This window comes from Myotis lucifugus, unplaced genomic scaffold, assembly GCF_000147115.1.
Source record: "Myotis lucifugus unplaced genomic scaffold, Myoluc2.0 scaffold_35, whole genome shotgun sequence".
Taxonomy (NCBI): Eukaryota; Metazoa; Chordata; class Mammalia; order Chiroptera; family Vespertilionidae; genus Myotis; species Myotis lucifugus.
Window position 1 is genome coordinate 6,865,635 of NW_005871083.1, and position 22,655 is coordinate 6,888,289.

A 22,655-nucleotide genomic window follows, 5' to 3' on the forward strand; every position below is an offset into this window, starting at 1 on the left:
GTAGTCATCTAATGTTTGACTACACAAATGACCACATAAAGGGTGTGACTGTGGGTATCAGCCAGCCAGTCCACACCCTCCAAGCAGCCCTCATTGCACACCCTAAACAGGGCTCGGAACTCAGCCTCCAAAGGACCTGGCAGGTAATGTAACATGACCATGTGAGATACCCTTGTCTCCGTGCAGGGAACAGCCTGCAGGGGGCAGCATGGCCCAGGCTCAGTGCAATTCCCCCTGGTGGACACAGGGACCCAGTGTTCCCAGCTCTCTGAACCTTCAAGAGTCAGAAATCAAGATTTTAACATGTTGGCAAGTAATCTTAATCAAAACAAGAAACACTACAGGCCATTTTTGTGTGGCCTCAACAAATCATCTGAGGGCCTGATCGAGCTACAAACCTCTGCCCTGATTGGGTAGCTCTACTCTTGGCCAGATGGCCCCCAGCTAGAGGAATAAGCAGAATGAAAATGCTCCCCTCCCTTAATCGCTCTCCTGTGATACCAAGCTACTCAGTAGCAAGACAGTGAGGTTCCAGATGTGCATACACCATCCTGCTCAAACTGGAGGACATGAGGCAGCGGAGGGCTGCTCCCAGATGCAGAACACTGAGGCACACAACACCAGAGTTCTAGACAAAACCACCCAGCCCGAAGAACCAGATGGGCCCTAAATGTAAGCGCACCAGGGACCATATGAGAGGGAGATTTGACTCCAGAGAAGGTGAAGTGATGGTGAAGCAGAAGGTGGAGTGATGCACCGTGAAGGTGGAGGGAAGGACCCCAAGCCAAGGAACACGGATGGGCACTAGAAGCTTCAAAAAGGACAAGGAAATGGACTCTCCCTTTGAGCCCCCAGGAACCGGCCCTGCTGACACCTTGACTTCCGCCCCTGAAACTGATCTTGGACATCTGACCTCTATGAAACGAACAAATGCGTGTTGTCCTAATAAACAAGGCATGTGTAAGGAGCATGTGAGTGTTAGGTGTACATGTGTGCACACGGGTATGTCTGAGACTGCCAAAATAATGGCACAAACACAACTGCTCTCCTCGTGTGAGTCCCTCCCTGGTCAGGACAACAGGCAGTAAGACCGGGAGAAACACTGGACCGGCTGCAAATGCTACATCTGGTAGGGACAAGGCCCCAGTCGGCTCTTCAGGCTCAGAGGATGGTGAGCGCTGCCAAAAACCAGCCTCTTCCCCTGCCCGAGATGCTTCCCTGTATGGACCTGTTACAGCGCTCTCCACCTTGTCCAACACTCAATCTGGTAACTGTACATGAGCTTAGAATTGAGACTTGCTTTGCTAATAGATAAAGTTGTAATGGCATTTTTTATTTCTTTTTGTAATGCCAACTTGGAATGCAGTGACGACCCCTTGGCTGATAGAAGCCTCTGCAACCCAGCTGCTGAATCTAGAAGCCACAACCGCCCCGCTGGACGACACGGCCATGCAGAAAAGCTGAAGGCATTAGAGTGAAAGATGAAAAAAGTTTTGAGATTTCATCCCCCCAGCCTTTGGCGGCTGACGCAGCAGAGTCTCTCTGTTTGAAAGAGATTGATTATTTTCATTCTGCTTCATGTGATCACCAGGAAAACGGTTTCCAGAATCAAGATGTTGCTGGCAATTTTGATGTCACATAAGCAAACAGGCACCCAGTTCACGCTTCCCATTTGCCAGTCCATCTGTATTAGCTCTGCCTTGGAAGCGGGGATAAGGGCCTGACCAGTGGGACCGTGAGCCCAGCAGGACAAAATGGACTGGGCAAGGACTGACATTTCCACCTATGAAACCTCAGCACAACTACAACCGTGGCCGTCTCTGCCTCCACAGGTTTCCGCCCCTAAGTATCTGGCTGAAGTCGCAGCCTGTCAACTCTGGATGGGACAGCATCCTTTCAATGTGTCTAGTCATCACCACCAAATCGATTGCCTAATGCACAACAAAGTTACCTGACGCCAGCATATCCTGACAGAAAATATGTAGAGGTCCTACTTTACTCTGTCCATTAGGAATTAAATGACTCTCTTCCTCTCTCCATCCTCTTCCTCCTTTCTGACAACTGTTGGGTGACTTTTCCCCAACTGCAAGCAATCACGGTACTCTCTCCATTACTGCATCCGCACGCTGTGTTTTAGTTGATCCTTAGAAAATAGTGACAGAAATTATTCTTCTCTGGATTGTACAGATAAGGAAAGGAAGGCTCAAAATAGTTAAGTGACTTGCCTTAGGTCACATAAGTTAATGACAATCTGCCTCATAGCCCAGTCTTCTAACAAGTCCCAATGGTCTCCAATAAAACTCACCATACCTTTTCAAGTGCTGATAAAATTCTATCCAATGACACATTCTTTGGCATGATCAAGAAAATGGGACAGCAAAGTTGGACACTGATGCTTCATGTCCCAGGCAGTCCTATAAACCACCCTAAACCCAAGGGGGCATGTGCTCTGATGCCAAACTCTCATAATAAAGATGTTACTGGGATGCATTCATTTAAGATGTAATAGTTTTCCTCCCAGTTGCCCCCCCACACACAAAATTTAACGTATCTTTTTTTCTTTTCTTGACTGCAACAAAATTAACTTTGTCCCATTTTTTTTCTATTGATTCTTTTTTCTGCATGAAGCTACTATCTGATCTCCAAACAAAACAAAAAAAAGTCTAAAATGTTTCCTTTCCTACTAAAGACAAGTCAATGCCTAAAACAGTGATTTAGAAAGGTCATTTTAGGACAAACTCACAGATATTATGGCAGCCTTCTACGGATCCAAAAACCAGGAAGCTAGGAAAACACCAAACTAATTTCAGTAACTGGATAGCCTGGCCTCCCATCCCTAAAATGACGACCATTTATTAAGTGCCTGCAATGTTGAGCAGGCAATTCCCTGGGCACCCTGGAGTTCCCATCTTTGCAGAGCAGAAATATCATCCATGTTTCACAGATGTGGAACCGCAGCTCAGAGAAGGAAGGTAACTTGCCCCAAGCCACTCAGATGGGACGTGGTTGGGCCAGGTTTCAAAACTAGGTCACGTCTGCTTCCCGAGTCAGTATTCCCTCTCCTGCACCCTGCCGCCTCTCCAGACAGAAACCCGCTACCTATCAAGCTTCCCCTGACTGTCAGCAGAGCTATTTTCAGCAGTGGTACAATTTCACCACGCAGGAGCCAGGCTCATCAAATGAGAAAATGCATAGAAAAGCTCTGAAGAGTGGTTATGGCCATTAATAGATGATCTGGAGAAATCTGTAAAACCAAAATAACCAAATGTCACCTATTGTGTTATCGTAGGGCTCAAGTCATTGCAAGCCGACCAACTGTGGGTTTTTTGGGGTGCTTCCTCCTTAAATGCAGGCATTAGGCAGCAGTGCCCATGATGTGAGGTGTGATAGATGAGACATCTACGCTTAAAAGTTTTTAGTGGAGCAGACTGGGAAGGTAGGCCAACTTCTTTCTCATGAATTTCCTCTTGATCACAAGATTGAATATGTACTTAAAGTAATAGACACTTTGAGATAAATTAACTTCTAAGAGAAAGGAACATTTTGAAAATTAAATTATACTACATGAATCAAGCAATCAATTAGCAATCAATACATAGCCAATAGTTACGCACAGAAGATGAAAAGGCAATTCATAAAAGAGTAAATACAAATGGAGGAACGTACGAAGAGCTGATCAATCTCACTAACAATCAGAGACATGAAAATTAAAGTGATACTTTTTAAAAAATCTTAATTGCCAAGGTTGGCAAGGATGCGAGGCATTCAATTGGTATAAGCTCCCAGGGGTGTGGTTTGACAAAACCAGCCAGGATATTAAGGTTAGGAACAAATCCTCTGATTCAGCAACTCCACTTCCAGGAAATAAAACTATAGAATAGTCACAGATAGGTAAGAACACTTAATTACAAATTGTTCGTCTCCATTCTACCGTTATCAAAACGATGAAATCCACCCAAATGTGCCACAGTAAAAGACTGGTTAGAATCATATAGAAAATACTATGCAACCACTTAAGATGTTGTAGAATAGTCAACGGCAGGGAAGAATGCTCATGAACCACAGTTAAGTAGGAAAATCGCAAAAGAAAAGAAAGGGAACATGCTAAGAATAAAATATGCTAAATATTAAAATTCATGTTTTATAACAGTAACATATAATTTTAAACTACTTTATGAGAAGGCACGTAAAGCTGATCCGGCCTCACACACCTGACATGAACACGAACTTGACAAATACTGGCTCCCGTTCCTCTATAATTCTCCTTCCCCCCTCTCCCCCCTCTCCCCCCACCCCGAAACCCATTTTACAGGAACACCAAAGGGGAACTGGGTAGAGAAAGTGTCTGTACTAATTCATGACTGCCCAGCAGTTCAGAGATCACATCTGCCTCCCTCCCTACAGACACCACACCCAACACACAGCTTGGCACAGAGCGGGCTTTCACCGATGTTAAGATAACTTTGTTGATTTCAGATTGAATGAGCTGCTTGGGAAGAGCCTGGTCAGGAGTGTGCACTATTCCTTGGAACAAGAAGACAGCAAATAGAACAAAGCCGGCCCCAGACAGGGTGTCAGAAGTTCTCTGCTCTAGTTCTGCAGGCACCCACCACTCAGGAGCTGTGTGATCTCAGAGAAGTGACTTCACCCCTCTGTGCTTTCATTCTGACACTATTTCAAGATAGCTGGGAGCACTGTGGTAAGAATTAAATACAACGTGTACAGAACCGTTATATATTCTAAAGAGCTAGCAACATAAGATAATCTTACAGTGATCAGTAAATACTAATTATTCCAGAATAATTAAGCAAATTTTAGAGGTAGGAATGATAATGAAAAATGTTTTGATAGTTTTAACTTGTTTCCACACGACTGCACAAGAAACTTCTTTGGTTCTGATTTTGTTTCTCTTTATATGAGATAATTTGTTAATATGTAAGAACTAGCTCTATCCACTTTGCTAGTTTCTCTGTAATTCTTCTGCCCCATCCACCCACCCATCCCTCCCCCAACCTAAGGAGAAATAGTAAAACACTGGAATAAATTCCTCCCCACCCCCATCTCACCCACATAAACTCTCTCCTTCTGTCTGTCTCGCACATGCACACAATGCAGGTCTCCTCTCAGAATCCAGTGAGGAAACCTCGATTTGCTTTCAGAGATGGCACGATTTGAATATGGCTTCTAACAAGGAAAACCCAGTGCCACAGCCTGGTGAACAAATAACTCACAGATTAGAAAAAATGAGATTCTAACCATGTCACACAACTCATCAAAAGGAGGACACTTCCTGCTTACCGCATTTAGTTAGGCTTGTGTAGATACAGACTGGCACTTCGTGAAATGCAGTGTTATTAAGCCAAAGGAAGATAGTGAATTTAGGCAAGAAACTCTAGTTTGTTTGTTTTTTTCTTTTAGGGTATAAAGTCATTTATTTATTTACTTATTTTTTTAATATATTTTATTGATTTTTTACAGAGAGGAAGGGAGAGGGATAGAGAGTTAGAAACATCAATGAGAAAGAAGCATCGATCAGCTGCCTCCTGCACACCCTCTACTGGGGATGTGCCTGCAACCAAGGTACATGCCCTTGACCGGAATCGAACCCGGGACTCTTCAGTCCCCAGGCCGACACTCTATCCAGTGAGCCAAACCAGCTAGGGCAAGAAACTCTAGCTTTTGATCAATCTACTGGAGCCCTTTATTTAAGAAATCTGCAAGAAGGCCCTCCTATTGACCCCCAAATGTTATTCTGCAAAAGGTTCAGGACTCATACATGAAGTTTGTGTATATGCTTCAGAAAGTGCAGGAAAGAATGTGGGCTGCATCATGCTAAATAAGTGACCTTCAAGTGTCAACATGTCTTTTACTATAAAATATGTAATAATTCCCAGAATAACCATCGTTTTAATAACTTTTATTTGATAAACAACAAATATACCTGTACATGAATGACCAAAATATCTTTACTCTGGTGAAATAGTTTTGCAATGTTACAAGTAAGTTCACAATGCTTTCAGGCCCTTTCATTTTCAAAAGAGAAAAAGTAGGCTGCTGAGAGAAAGAATAATATAAATAAATGTAATATGGTACAGTGTATTCATTTTATCCCCATTTAAAATCTGAAAATAAGCAGTTTTATAAAGCCAAAAGTGTTTTCTTTTCTGGGCCAAATTTCTGTTTGAGAACTGAAGCATGCAATTAACGGGCTGTCTCAAACTTCAGTTATGGAGCCAAGATAAAAATTACCCTCCTTAAGATCTTGTATGTGTAGAGTAATGGCTATTTGGTTCAAATTAAGTATTTGGTTTAATGTGCCCTCTCTTACTTAAGCAATATATACTAAGCCCAAAAGGGGCACATTTTCTTCTAATCCAAGAACATATCATTAATAAACAATCTAAATATAATAAATTATATAATACTGGGTGGTAAGGCCAGGGTGGCAGGGGCAGGGAAACTCTATATTCTTAGAAAGAAGTATAAGGTCACCAAGGCATTCTAAATGACCTTAAACAGAGGCATCAGTATTTAAATATTTAAATTTCCACTTAGAAAAAAAAATCACATTATTGATAGGACAGCACACTCAAAACCAATAATGTCATGAAAGCACATGCCCTTGTGTAATTTGGCAGGACAGGCTGCTCCCTGAATACAATAGACCTTTTTATTAAATGGATCTCTTCATCCTTGGCATTTTATGCCACAAAAACACCCAAAAACAAAAAAAGCGGGGGTGAGAAATAAAAAGAAACAAACATGACACTAGTAACAGTCTTCAGTTTGAACTCTTTCACCAAGAAGTATAAGACCTAAAAGATATGTTAGAAAAGTAAGAGACATTATTTAACAAAAATGAAAGCAAGCCTGGCTGGAGTGGAGGAAAACTATATTGAGATGCTACCGCTTTTGTGTAACTACACCAAAGAGCAACAGAGCCCTCTAGTGGAGAAAACATATAAGTAGATGGTTCTCTTTCAGGTTAATTTACAGGGAAAATACGTGGAACCTTTTCTAAGATCAAATTAATTAAACTGGGTATTATGTAAAATAATTTCCAAATTTTAAAACATTATAAAACACTTGTAATATCAATCAGGATAGAAATCATATTTTTAAATATTCTCTTTAAATTAGGACTGAACCATTTTGTCATTGAACAATAGCTTATGTAACTCTCATCTGTTATGCTGGCACTATAACAAATAAATTAAAATCTAAACCTACATGCAAGTATGCAATTCAACTGATCTCATGAAACAAAAAAAAGTTTCAATTGAGATGAGGTACATTATTTATACATTACTCTCTATATATTATTTATTAATATTTTTAAATAAGTTTTTTTATGAGATTGTCCAAATTATGAGATGAGGCTCATTAGAATACTTCAATTGGTCTTTTTAGAAAGAAACATACTAGTATAAAGCTTCTCAAATACTCTGATCATGTTATTTCCATGCATAGTCAATGTCTAAGAATAGCAAATATAAAACAGTTGCTTAATTCGTAAGATAATAAATCTCAATTTTTATGTACAATTGTTCAAGGACTTTTTCCAAGATAGTCAAAAATCTCAATATTTACTCAGAACAAAATAATTTCAAAATCATTTTACTTGTAATAAACAGATATGTTTTAGCATAAAAGAAAAGTGGTCACAAATGTTTTTAATTTAAAATGAGAGTTTAAATTACCAAAAGGTTAGATTATTACAGAAATTGTCCTCTACTTAATAAGCACCAGGTTCTTTAAAAGAAGATAAATGCCAAGATCCCACTGGTTTAAGCTTTGTTGACAATTGGAAAAGAAATTGTACTCAGACATCTGAGGATCCCAAGTGTAAATGATCCCATACAATAAAGTCTTAACCATGAAGAGGACTGTTAAGTTAGCTCTAGCCTCAAATTCATGGGATCTTTCGGAGAAAGTGAAAGGCAAAGTTCAGTAACACGAGGTGTGGAAACGAAAACCAAGAACTAAAGGTACAAAGGAAACTAGTCTCGTTCATAATTGTGAAGTGTGGATTTAAAAATCTTGAGAATACACTTTTTTACAGGAAGAAAAGTAATTTTCTTGTATTACTATAGAACTGGTAGAATTTAGACTAGATATGAATTCATCATGGTGATGATTTGCAGGATAAAAGAGTATGGCAAGTATACTTCACACTGTAACTACAACACATGATTTAGGAACAAGACCCTGAGCTTTAACAAACGGGTTCTCTAAGCCCAAACCACCAATTTCAAAATTATACTATACAACATTTTGGGTTTGCCCATGGGAAATCTGGTACCTTCATTGAAGGGAATAAATTTAGGGGTGACTTTGATAGTTTGCACATGGACTTTTTACCTCTCACAACATATAAATCTTGATATTTAAGTATGTGTATGTATACCTAAGCATACATAGGCATATATATGCACACATATTAGCATCCTTGTAATAAACCTTAGGAAGGTGACTACATAGAAAAGTGAAGTGCTGGTCCTAAAATATCTTTTACTGGTATACTAGTTTACCAAGGTACCAAGCTTGTATTTGTTCAAGGAGAAAAACATTTTTTCTTTTCAATGGATCCTCTGACTCAAAAACCAAAACCAGCCCAGGCTATTCTAGATTTAAAGCCACGACATTAGACATAGTCCCATTATGAAGGTTCATCCTGCCTAAACTCTGAAAGAGACTTAATAATCAGATCCTATCCACTACTGATTTAAGATTAGCAATTAAGAAAGTTTTCTCATCATTACCAATGAACATTAGACTGAAAATATCTAAACTGCTCATAATTAATAGTTTTAAAATGGATGTTTGACAAAACCTGGATTTCATACCTTAAATATGATTATGAAAAATCTGTCGGCTCATTGAAACAATCTGCATGAGTTTCAACAACTGTCCTTGCTAAGAAACAGTGAACAGGGTGGGCCTGTCCCACATTCAGGCATTCAATCAATCCCTCATTAGAAGGATCCTACCTTCGATGGGCACATCACCCTCAGATTCAAGAAGGCAGCATTTTATATGAACTATTTATCTGCAGAGCCAAATTAGCTTGACAGGGTGTGTCTAGAAAAAGAAGCTATGGGATCTTCCATGATGAGAAATTTCCTAGCCTCAAAAATTCTCTCTCCGGAGACTCCGCAATAACACTTGCATTTAATGATCACCATGTTGAAGCCATTTCCATTCATTTTTCACCCAATCAGAGTCCTCAAGCCCCTAACTCCACACAGTCGTGAACCGCCTGCCCTTCCTGCTCAGTGCCAGGTGAGCACCAACAGAACCGAATTCCTCCCTTGCCTCTACTGGTTAGCAGTTGAGACTGCGGGGTCCGGGTCTCTTGGTCTAGCAGAAGCTTTAGGTGAAGAGATGACTTCCCCCTGGATACTGAGATGCTGAGCTCCACACAGAGAGGTCCACAAGCTACAGCTTTCAATCTACAAAGGTCTTCGGGTTCAGAACGCTGGTTAAACAAAGGTCAAGGAGAGAAGAGTGTTAGTTTCTGAGGAGGCAACATCCTAAAGCTTGCAGCTCCCTAACTAGGGGGAAACAGACTTGAGGCAAGGGGTGCAGGGTACTGGTGGGATGTCCCCAGCAGTCATATATGATGTGTTGCCACAATCTTCCTGTAGCCTGGGGACATCCCATATATCTAAATTTTACCTAAAATGTGTCGGATTTAGAGACTGTTGGAGTAATTTTACTTTGAAATAAATCAGATCACCTAATGCAGGGGCTGGCAAGCTTTTTCTGTAAAGAGCCCGATAGTAACTATTTTAGGCTTTGCAGACCATATGGTCTCTGACATAATGGCCAATCTCTGCTTGTAACATGTAAACAGCCACAGACAACATGGGAGTGAATGGGGATGGTTGTGTTCTAATGAAACCTGACTTATAAAATCAAGCGGCGGGTCAGATTCAGCCCATGGGCCGTAGTTTGCCAGCCTGAATCTAGACAGCTGACTCCAGTCAACAGCGACTCCTGGCTACAGACTTCAAGTGTCAGAGCACTTGAAGTTATAATGTTTTATTCTGATGGCTCCTCAAAATCCTTCTTCTACCTTCCAGAATCACCCTGACCTTTTTTTAGTAGAATTAACTAGGAGTCCCTACAACTGCCTTAGTAAAGTCAAATATCAAAAATTCAAAATATGAATTTATATCATTTACAGCAGGGAAAGAAGCAGACAAGACAAAAATCTGCGTAGAGGCCACTTGGAAGGGGCAGTGTCCTAGCACAACCCAGAGTTCATGAAGGCAAGGTGACCCCTTCTCACCATCTGATCATCTGTTTCAACAAGAGAGAGAACTTCAACAAACAGCAATTCCAACAGAGCAGTGCCTTGTGGGGAATTTTTTTTTTTAACCACTAGAAACATCAGAATTGTAAAGAAAATGAGGTTATCTATGTTTTCATTCACAGAGTCACCACTATGCAAATAAATACTGGTAGGTTTTGTTCCAGCCTACTCTGCCTCAAGAACAGACATTCACAGCTCGGACGTAGAAAACAGGCTTCCCTGAGCGGCTAAGGAAAGCTCTGATGGGAGATGACTCCTGAATGCCCAGAAATCTTGGAAATGAAGATGCCCGATTCGCTCTGCATTCAGCTATTTGATTTGGCATGGGCAGAAATAAAGTGGTGATAGCAATTTGTAAATTGGCCTATTTCACAGTGCAGTAGAAGGAAGGACTTTATCTAGAAGCCGCAGCCTACTTGGGCAAGGACACTTTCTAAGACAGCCACGTGGGACACAAAGGCTAACTCAGCAACGACGAGAGCCCTGTGCCTGTCTTCAGCCTCTTTTCTTTAAGCCTGATACCACCACTGCTGCAGAGTGAAGTAATTTGCAAGGATTTGATTGCCTGGAATGCTCAGTACAATATTATTTTAAAAATTAAGAATAAAAACCTTCAGCACTCACCTAGATTTATGCTTCTCAAGAGTGGAGAAGGGAATGGGCAGTGTTAAAGGCAATTTCTGAGGGAAGGTTGGAGCTGGGGAAATAGCAGCCGTGCCTGAATAGAAAGCGCTGGTCTACCTACGACCCTCCCTAACATCCCTTCCTTTCACAATTGGCCACTGTATCTGTCGAGACCACAGATGCCTGCTTGCAGTGTCCACAAAATGGATTATGGACATCAAGAAAGAAGAGTCTTCAAAGGGACATGGGAGCCGTGAAGAGGCAAAGTCCTGGGCTTTCCTCAAAGAGGTTCAAGGTCCATTCTGATCAACACCACACTTATCCCCGTTTTAGAATATCCTCCTCCTCTTCAATCATGATTAAACATCCAACTCAACATAGCTCTTTGTATGAACCTACTTGATTCGTCCTGGATTACAATGCCATAAGCCTGATGTTGCAAAGCCCTGACAGAGCATTAGCCATATCCGAAGGTCTGTTATCAAACATCAGACAAAGTATAAACACTCATGCCAAAAGTCAGCAGTAATCACATATCTAACTAAAGAAAAAGCAGTCTAGGCAGAAGAGTGAAGGAATGAAATCTCTTAGTCAATTTTCTGGTTAACTAAGTGTTAAATAAAAAGGGTTTTATTTACTTAAGTCCTTATTTTTTCTTAATTATGCTACATGTATTGATTGGTCATCAACCTCACATAACAGTAGTCAATGCAATGAACACAACCTATTTTTTCTTCGATGACTGGGGATCTAGCCATTATTTTTAATATAGTGTCATCAGTTTTGATTACCAATGGTAACTATATAGAACTCATCCCAAAACAAGTTCAGAAAATTGCACTGAACATATTCTGAGCCCAGGGTGAGGTCTGCGAATTGATTTTAAATAAACCTCTTTCAAATAAACAAGTGGTTCTCAACCTGTGGGTCGCGACCCCTTTGGCGGTCGAACGACCCTTTCACAGTGGTCGCCTAAGACCATCCTGCATATCAGATATTTACATTACGATTCATAACAGTAGCAAAATTACAGTTATGAAGTAGCAATGAAAATAATTTTATGGTTGGGGGTCACAACCTGAGGAACTGTTTTAAAGGGCCAGAAGGTTGAGAACCACTGAAATAAACAAACTCCAGTTGCTTCTTTGCCTTCACAGACAAGTGCAGTCACAAGTTCTGCAGACTGTAGCTCATTAGAGTGTAGACCCTGCACAATAACTAATCCTCTAACTTGTGTTTTCACCTCCTGAGCATGAGCTGATGATGCTAGGGAATGATTCTGGGGCTTCAAGAGGGGTTACTGAAAATGAAGAAAGAGAAAGGAGAGAGGACAGGACATGCACAAAGGGGTAAGAAAGAGAAGATCGACAAGGGAGGGGCACTGGGGGTGGGAGTGGTCAAAGGACAGAGAGAACCTTCCAGAAGACAGCTGAATGCAATCCCATCTTTTGTCTCCATAAATTAAGATGCATATCCTTACTCAAAGCAGTTGGTTCTTACAGATCCAGATATTGATGTAAATGGACAAAGACAAAGTAAGAGTAAAATCCTATGGAGAGTTACTGTACAGGCATCTGCTTTGCCGCTACTTCCTTAACCGCCCATGATGCTAAGGGAAGAACACCCCTTGAGCCACCTACCTCATGATGGTCATTGTGGTTCAACACCAGCAATTAGCAGGATTAATTTACAGGTTAAGGCATGCACTAATTGTCCAACTTTATAAAGAAATGAAATCCTTTACCCAAAGGAAAATTATATTCTCAATGACCAACTGAAACCTGCAGTATCCTTAGTAACAAAATCATGATACGTCGTTGTTCCCTATTATTCCACTAACCAATCAATTTCGGTTTCAACAACCCAAGTAATTGGAATATGTCCATACACCACACAGACCAGGTCAGAAGCTCTTAGAGGGAGACTGGTGTCTCTAACCCTTGAACCCCAAAACAGCCATGATCTTTTGCGGAGTGTGCATCTTTCACAGAAGACAAGGTCAGCCCCTACACAGCCTTTCATGGTAACACTGGGATTTTAAAAGAGAGCAGGATTTTAACTAAGCAATAGCTGAAAAGGCTATAAGTACGTTTTTAAATTAGAGAATCACTATGTAAGATTTCATTATAGCAGTCATAATAATAATAATAATAAAAATAACTGTAAGTTAGTGGCCTACCTATTCCTGAGTTAGCTCCAGTAACTACAACCACTTTGCCAGTGAAGTCCCGGCCCTGGAGTATTTCCATGGCTGTGGTGCTCCCATCGTATCTCTGTCTGTTGGTTGGCTTTGTAGGATTATCATCCACAGTAAATGCCAATCTTGGGTCCAAATAGGTAGTTCTTTTATTTATATGGCTGCAAAGAAAAGGAGAAAGCAGTGACCCCACAGCAGTGAGCACAGGTGTTTATAAGTGTAAGATAATGTTACAGTTTAGGCTAGACAAACCCCTTTCTTCATGTACTAAAACGGCTTATTCTTTTTTTTTCTTTTTTAAATATATTTTATTGATCTTAGAGAGGAAGGGAGAGGGAGAGAAAGATAGAAACATCAATGATGAGAATCACTGATCAGCTGCCTCCTGCTCCGCAGCCCAGGCATGTGCCCTTGGCCGGAATCCCTTCAGTCCGCAGGCCAACACTCTACCCATTGAGCCAAACCAGCTAGGGCAAAACGGCTTATTCTTAACCCCAGAAAGAACTGGAGTCCATGTAGTCTATCTTCTGGCCTCAAGAAGAACTACATTCCTGCCAGGAAAGAGAGTCGTCTGCTCCTTTCCTTCAGAACTGCCTGTAAAATACGCTGTAACATACACTATGCCTTGTGCCCTTAAATCTCAAAAAAGAAGAAGGCTTTAGGTTTGTTTTCAATTCATGTAAATGTGGCTATAAGATCTGTCAGTCACTCTTTTTAGATTTCAATTAAATCTTTTGGCCCTGTGCAAGGGCCTAAGAAGATTGGTAGAGAAACAGAAAACTCAACAGTAAATATGAAACCGACCAACTACTAAATTTCTAAAGATTTTCCTGTTAAGACTGTACTCATACTTCCTACAAGCACTCTAATTTTGATTTGGAATTGATCACAATATTGTAAAAACAATATTAAAATATATTTGGGACACATGGATTAACAGGTTACTCCTTATGTAAAGTATTTATTGCATTTTAAATTCTTGGGATTTGAGATAAAGACCTCAAATATCTTAAAAACTTAGTAAGAACTTCCAAAAAGAGATGAGATTTCAAGATTTGTAAAAGTATATATAGTTTTACAACTATACTTATCATCCTATAAATACTGAGACCCAAAAATAATCCAACTTTCACTGTAATTACAGCCATAGCTGCCAGATAAACGTTTGCACTCCAATGTTACATGCAGACGACAGAGCAGTGCTATGCTGGACCCAGTTCACATGGGCTTGCAAGAGCCCGATGTGCATAAATATTCCTCCCCAACTCCTCGGTGACTTCAACTTGGGAGCTTGAAACAGGCTGTGGTGAAAGTACTTACACCGTGGTAACAAATCTGGACTTTCCCGCCAGAGAGCTGTGTTAACATGAGCCAGCACACCCTCCAGCAGGCCCAGGGAGGTCAGATGACCAGCCAGGGCAGCCCGGGGCCGGCTTGCCTCCCTTGGGGCACTGTGGGGATTGAATGAGCTACTACTACAGGTATAAGGTGACTAGAATCACGCCTGGCTCACACAGTGTGCTAGACCGGTGGTTACTACTGTTGTTTGTTATGGGAATTTACTCTAAAGAGAGTTTTACAGATAAGAATGTTCAAAACATTATTTATAGGTACAGCTGCCCAATAATAGGAATTTAACAACACCACTGCCCGCTCTCTCTACAAAATAATACTCTATAGCCATTAAACATTTACTTGAAAAATATATAAGGATATGTGAAAATGCTCACAAATACACTATGTGGAAAAACAGGCTACTAAGCAGTTCACAAAGTACATTTCCATCTTTTTTTTTTTTTAAGAAAGTGTGTGTATATAAAACAGAGTGGATGAATAAATGCAAAAATTGTAAAAGTAGTTATTCCTATTAAGATTACGTTATATACTGTGCCATATTTTCCTATAGTCAATGTATATTATTTTTATGATAAAAATATTTAAAGTAAAATGGCTGAGAACAGTTACTATGTAGACACTTACTCGACAAAATACACTTGTCCATTCTCATCCGTTTCCTGTTCCCATCCATATGGCAAATCTGAAACATAGGAAAGACTGAGTCTACAGGAGGTAGGGGTGGGGTGAACTGAGAAGGTCCTCCTGGTCAGGAGAGAGGCCCTGCCCCCTGAAGCCTATGCCCCCAGACCACACCCAGGTCACGTGTTCCCACTGTGTCAGTTGCTGAAGGCCCGTTAGCCCAAACTGTTTCTGGCTTAGAAATAAAACTGTTTCATTCTTGGTCGTTCTTAAACTCTCCACTCAGCTTCAGCTCCTGCTTTTGATGAAAACTTTACTGGTTGCTCCAGTCAATGTGAATTCTCCCTTGAATGAATTCACAGAATGTATCTTTACAACACCATTTGTATGCTGACTCACGATGCCTCTTATTCAATATAAAGCAGTTCCATTTTTTTTTCCATCGGTACATACTGTCTATTCAAGTATAGACCTTCTTATACTTCTATTCCGTGGGTGACACACTTCTTCAAAAGCACCCATAAGTCATGGCGATCTCGATGGAATCCCATCAAACTCTGATATATTTAATTCCACAACAGGCACCAAGAACAAGTTTACAGTCAGTGCAGCTATAAGAAAACCTAATAAACTGTGAGTCAAAGGCCTCTACTGTTTGTATACTTTTTAATTTAAGACCGGTAAGAAATCATCCTCACCACTCCACCCAAAGACCTCATCACCTCCTTCTGCCAAATCCCACAAGCCCCTGGGAGTGAGAGTCGCTATTAGAGGGCCTTCCCAGAATGACACAGTGACCTGTCACCTCCCTGCCTGGGATGTTCTCTTATCTAATTAAAGCTTTACATACAAAGGGTGTTGCTTTATGACCTCAAAATACAAACCTCCTGCTATTCGTTTTCTTTTTCCAGTTTTCGGATGTTCCCATTGAGTCTTCTCCTCAGTGTGACTATTAAAAGAAATTCACAAAACAACAATGAGTAAAAGTCATACTTCTAAAAATCAATCCAGTGCATTAAATTTTTTCTCTCCCAAATAATACTATCTCTTGAGAGCAGTGAATTTACATTCAGGGAGAAATAGAACATAAATGTTACTGTTTGCATCAAGTCCAATTCCCTAGATTGGAAGCAGCAGCAATCTCTGGAAATGTCCTAAAAGCCTGCCTTTACACACTGGCTGGGGGGCGCAGGAGGGAGGGAGGAGGATCGCAAATTCAGCTTTAGGAAGCCAGCTCAACCACTCCACATATCTAGAGAGGAGCTTTGTTTTATATTTGTTTTAGTTTTATTCCAGGATAGATTGATAAACTTCAGTCAAATTCATAATGCTGATATTTAGATACTTAGATATAACTGTAATCTTAATGTTTATTCCTCCCAAAGATATAATTTCAAAGTGTTTTTTAACTACTGATTCCTAATTTCTCCCAAGAGGTAATTAAGAGTGCATAGGTCACCAAGCTGTGTGCCTTTGGTCAAAGTTACTCAACCTCAGGGCCTCAACTTCCTCATCCGCAAAATGGAAATAATCCCAGCACTGACCTCAGGGGAATGTTATGAGGATACTGCATACAAAGGGTTAAACACAGTACCTGGCATATAAGAAGCCCTCAAAAGTGTTAGCTATTATTTTGAACAAATCAAATATACAAACTAGTCTGATCTCTGTGTCAAATTTAGCATTTCATCTCAGAAATGCACACAAAGTTACAATTAAAATCGTAAGCCAATAACAGACTAGACACCTGTCAGCAGGTGATAAAGTGTGAAGAAAAACATAAAATTACTTCATCAGGGAAACAGCTGGATGTTTCAAGAGTGAATCAAAGGGGAGGATGATTTCCTAAGTTCACATCCCCCTGCCAAAGGAGAAAATATTTAATCAAGGACCTCTAGATGATAAAATTTGAATATTCCTTCTCTATCACTTATTTGAAGGAGAATTAAGTATGGAGAGCATAAACTTGATGTAAAATTTTACACGTCAAAAGCAAGGTCTTTTCAGGAACTGCTGCCTCTGGTCTGTTTGTATAAAATCGGCGTGGCCAGTGCAGGGACAGCACGGTCACTGGACTCAGAGGCGGACCTGAGCTCCTGTGCCACCTGCATCTAGTCAGCCAGTCTCCCTGGCCACACACTCATGTCAAGGAGACACCAGAGCTGCAACAGTGATTGGCGACTGATCAATCTACTGTACAAGCAAAGGATATCAGTATCAAGGACCAACTCCTCCTTGTCTGTACATGACCACCATCAAATCCTACTTGCAAAAGCGGAAGCCCAGACTCCCTGAGAAGGATAACCGGCCCCTCACTGACAGGACCCCTGCTTCTTGCAAACTAAGGGAACAGCAATCAGATAAACCAAACACTGGCAACAATATAAAATTTCCTGCTCTTGGCTTTGCCTGGCTCCTGCTTCTTCGGGGAAATTTACAGATGGGATCACATTTTCCTTTGTCTGACATTAAAAGTACTTGTCATCCCAAAGGCATGTATCAAATGAGCCTGGAACCCAGCTCCAAAACACCTGCCCTCGGGAGTAGAATGCTGACACTCTAGCATCCAGATGAACCCTCAGACACCTAGCCCTGCGCCTGGCCGATAGTAGGTGCTCAAATGTAAGCATGTGGAATGAATAAATGCTTTCCCAAGAAGGTGAAACACTCACTCAGAACAATGTTTTCTTTTATCCTGAGAAATATTTTTTTTAAATAAAATAAACAAACACTGTCATGCCATGTTCTCCACTTTGACAGAAAATGCCTAAGCCAGGGCTTCTTACGCTCACACTGGGGCCACACGGGCTGGATGGTTCTTTGCTGTGGGGGCCGTCCTGTGCATTGTGGGATGATTAGCAGCTTCCCTGGTCTCTACCCACTAGCTGCCAAAATACCTCTCCCAGTGACTGTGAAAACATAAACTGTCTCCAGACATTGCCAACCGTCCCTGCGGGGCACAGTGACCCGTGGGAGGACGGGGCCTAGCTGAGGTGAAGACAGTGTAATGTGGTTGTGAGGATTCCAGAGCCTGATGCCCATGGGTTCTGGCTCTCCCATGCACCAGCCAGTGCCCTGGGAGGTTATTTAGCCTTCCTGTGCCTCAGTTTCCCCATCAGTAAAATGAGGTTAATAGCAGCACCCACTTCTTGGGGTTAAAGAGAACTGAATGGGTTAACGTGTGAAGACCTAAGAGCCATACCTTTCACATAGAAGTATTATATTAACTTAATGCTTACATATAAAAATTAAAGTGTTTTTTTAACTATAACCTAAAGTGACCTTTTAATGCACAAAAAACTATGACACATGTTCCCAGTGTTATCTTATTCTCCCTTAAACAGAAGCCCTCTTTTATTTTTCTTTCATTAAGCTTTTTGTCATTTAAAAAGATAATTAACAGTGATCTTTATTTAAGCCAAAGGGATCAAAATTAAATTCATGCTATATTGCATAGATTTCACTTTCAAGTATGCTCTTTTAAGGTTTTTGTTGTTGTTGTTTTAAAGCAGTTTAAGTTCACTGGGAGACCCTGGGCTGCCTGTGAGGAGAGCCAGCCCTGGGGGAGGGACCCATCTCCCCATGGGGCTAGGCTAGCTGCCAAGAGGGCATCAGAAGAATAGGGGGATTGGGTAGGCCACCCAGGGAGGTCTAGGTGGCTGCCCCTACACTGAGACCTCACCCTTATGTCCCCATCTCCTGGTTCAGGCAGAGGTAGAGAAGAAGGCCTGGTGGTGCAAACAGCTCCTCCCTGGGAGCCCCGACTGGTGGCCCTGGAGCCATATGACAGACTTGCCTTGAGGTCCATGAGTGCACCATGGGCATGTGGGGAAGGACAGGAGCCAACAAAAGCACACAACAGACGAGGGCAAGGCGAAAGGGGACTCCACAAGACACCACTTTCGCTGGGCTACAGCCTGTCCTGGGGCATGGCCCTGTTGCAATGGGAGGAAGACAGTTGGGAAACAGGAACTACCTGAAGGACAGTCTTCTATTAGCCCGTTAGTGAAGGTCCCCAAACCCCAAGAGAAAGACAAGTGACCCAGAGTTCAGAGGGGAAAGAAGAGCCAGGATGCTTGCAGGTCAGGCGAGATCAAGGGGACTGCTGGGAATCCAGGGTTAGGATTGGTCCGAGACATCCTTCAGCTCTGAGAGCCAAGGAACAGAGGACTGGGAAGAGGTGCCCCCAGCTGGGAGCCAGCCATGCCTTGTCACCAGTCAGTGTAAACAACGGGGCCAGGCAGGCCAGTGGGAGACCTGAAACAATGGTGGAGGCTAGGGGGTGGCTTTCAGAGAACACATAGGTGTTCCCTGAGGCCCCTGGCCATGGGCTCCTGGAAGCTCTCAGAGGAGCTGGCTGGCATGTACAGATCTTATTTCATGAAAGAAGAGCCCCGCGTCCAGACACTGGATGCCATGTAGGAAGGAAGCAAGTGGGAAAGGCCACCCAACATAGGGACAGGGGCAAGGGGACAAGGCAGGGTGAGCAGACTCTGGGGAACCTGCAGACCTAACACCAGGCTCCAGGCAAACCAGAAGGGAAGCCAGGAGCCTGAGGTAAGTGGCCAGGACAAGGTCAGGCCCCACAGAAGAGCAGGAGGGTCCCGAAAGCAGGAAGCGGTTGTGTGCATCTTTTCAGTCCCAGGGCCTACTCCACCACCTCCCCACGGAGGCCCACGGTAAACCTTCAGTACACAGTTAATTTATTCCTTCCCCGTGGATCTATTTCACAGTGCTGAGCACTGAGGATACAGAGGTAAACCAGAAAAAGCCCCTGCCCTCGGGAAGTTTACAGCCTAGGGAGGGAGACAGAGCCATCAGGGAAGAGCAGGAATGAGACAACTATGGACAATGCTAAGTGCCAGGAGGCAGAGATCAAGGTGCTGGGAGGCTTGTGCTCCGGTGGGGCAAAAGCAGAAGGGGCCTTGGGCAGTGCATTAAGCTGAGCTCTGAGGGATGAAAGGGCCCTTCAGGAAAAGGCACAGGGAACAGCAAGTGCCCGTTCAGGAGCTGCCTGGAGCCCTGCAGCAGCCTAGTGACTCCCTGCTGCTAAACTGTCCCTTCAGTTCTCCAGAGCAGGAATCATCTTTCTGAAGACACAACCCCGGCGACACTCTCTGGCCCCAATCCCTCAGAGGGCCCCTGGGTCCTGACAACAGAGGCCCAGCTCCTCCATGGGGCAAAAAAGGGCCTCTGTAAGCCAGGCCTTTCCTCCTCTGCCTGGATCTGCTCGTTCCTACATCACCACACAGACCATGCAGGGGCTCTATTTTGTCTCCTCAACCTGGGCTGCCCTCCTGCCCCCTCCACCTGCCCACTTCTACCTGTGCTCTAAAGCACAGCTCAGGTGCCAGCTCTACCAGGTCATCTCACCTAGGGTGCCCTTCTACCCACACATGCCTGCTGTTCGACAGACTGCTGCTCACCACACACCATGCACCAGGACTACCTCACTGTCACTCTACCCTGTAAGACTGGGCACTCATTAAGGGTGACAACTGGATTTCATTTATCTCAGGATAACCAGGGCCCAGCACAACGACTGGCACGTAAGATCCCAATGAATCTTGAATGAACTCAGCAAGGTCTTATTTTGCTGTTGGTCCGTAATATTGGGTAGATCAGACTCATTGGGGAAGATTATACCACATACCAATGGGGAGGAGAGGAAAACCGATCAAATGAGAATCTCTGGAGGTGAAACCAAGTAAAAGATATAACTGAGTTTACCAGATGTTGAAAAACACTGATTTAAAAGCCAAGTCATAGTCTGACTCACCTGGAAAGCTTAAAAAAAAAAAAAGATTCCCCACATTAGGTGTCTGCTACCTGAGGTGCCTGAGGGTCTCTGTGAAGACCTGAAATCTGTACTTATGACAGTCCCCAGGTGGTTGTAATTTCAGGCCTCAGGAGGTGCTGAAACACTAACGTTTACGGAGCATAGCGTACTTACTGAACCTGAGCTAAGTGCGTTTTGTACATTGCCTGAACTAAAACTCTCATATAAACCCATTTTACAGATGAGAACACTGTGACTGAGAGTTCTGTCAATGGCCCGAGGTCGTACATACAGTAAGTGTAGGGAGAAAGGCTCTGCCAGTGTTTCTAAAACTTTGCCGTGAAACTATAATGAAGCTATATTAGCTATAGTATATGTGCAAAAACATATGTATACACATATGTATACACATATACACAGATACAGTAGGACAGTTGTTAAAAACACACACTCGTAGGTCTCCAACCCAGACCCGAGGAGAGAGATGGACACCTGCATTTTTTTATTGTTGTTTCTGATTTTGGGGGGGAAAGGGATTGATAAGGCCGGTTTGCCCTCACTGCACTGTGCAGCGCTGCTTCCTGAGCAGCAGAGGGCGCGCCTAGCCGCCCCCAGGTGACCACGGCTCGACCCAGGCCCCAGAGAGAGGAGGGTCCCTTCTCAGGAGCCTGGACGCTCCTCAATGTCACTGCCACTTGGCCCGACCTCACCAAGCTGGAACGCAGGCCATTCCCCACCCCGCGCAGGCGGGGTTCGAGGGCAGCCGTGTCCGGGGCCCGTGAGGCCGTCAGGTCCCAGGTGCGTCCCACGGCAGGTGCGTCCCAGGCCTGGCGGCCTCCCGGCGGCTCCCCTGCAGCCCTCTTACTTGGCATAGTACACCCAGCCGTCCTTGGTGGTTCTCTGCTCCCAGCCCAGGGGCAACTCGTCCTCGCTGTCCGTGTCGTCCAGGCCCGCATAGCGCAGGGCTGCCATGGCGGCAGAGGCGGCGCTGGGTCCCCCGTGCAATCAGCCGCCCGCTACCGGGACTCGCGCCCAGAAACTCACTCCCGCTTCAACCGAGCCCCGCGCGCGTCCAGACCCAAACGCTCGCGCCTGCGTACTACGCCGCCCAGAGCCGCTCAATCGATTCGGTAGCTGTAATCCAGTTTCCGGAATTTACTCTGCTGCCAGGGTAAAAGGGGCGGAGCCTGAGAAGAACGGTAGTAAAAGTGCCGAGGAGATGGCACTGCCGCTCAGCTGGAAGTAAAATCTGGTGACGCTCTAGGACTGTGGAAATGGAGCTGAGCCTCGTTATCACCCCGGCCGCAGGGAAGGGGAGAGGACATCCAATCAGGGCCCAGGACTTCGCACGTTGCTAGGCGACCCGTAATCACGTCCGCATTATTCTGACCAATCCTACAGGTCCTCTTGCAAGTGGGCATCCTGGGAAATGTAGTTCAGGACCAGCCAGACTACAGTGGAGCAGAAAGAAAGGGTGGCTCAATGCTGATATTACGGAGTCTCGCCTGTTCTTGTTTGAGAACGTTAGAGTGAACGTTCCTGCTCAGAAAGCTTCCAGCGTTTTCCATCACCCAGGCTGATTCACAAACTTATTTGTGCCTGTAAACACAATATTATAAAACTTGGAGACGGTTAAAAATGCACATTCACTCATCTGATTAACCAGTCTTGCAGAGAACTCTTACAGCCAGAAGATGGTTCTGTTGATAATAAAGGGTTAACGTTTAAGAATTATTTATGTATCTGCATAAGCCTGACTA

At 43.2% G+C, this 22,655-nt stretch overlaps 1 protein-coding gene across 1 annotated transcript in view; it reads right to left on the reverse strand.

Moving 5' to 3' along the window:
* WWOX (WW domain containing oxidoreductase) overlaps nucleotides 1–21,973 on the reverse strand; it is a 912,702-nt gene extending 890,729 nt beyond the window's left edge. Inside the window, exons 1-4 of the mRNA XM_006087054.3 lie at nucleotides 21,761–21,973; nucleotides 16,001–16,065; nucleotides 15,120–15,177; nucleotides 13,122–13,300 (exon numbers count right to left, since the gene is read on the reverse strand). Of these exons, the coding sequence (XP_006087116.1) occupies nucleotides 13,122–13,300; nucleotides 15,120–15,177; nucleotides 16,001–16,065; nucleotides 21,761–21,867 (409 nt within the window). The 5' untranslated portion in view covers nucleotides 21,868–21,973. The remainder of the gene's footprint in view (nucleotides 1–13,121; nucleotides 13,301–15,119; nucleotides 15,178–16,000; nucleotides 16,066–21,760) is intronic.
* Nucleotides 21,974–22,655: the final 682 nt, after the last annotated feature.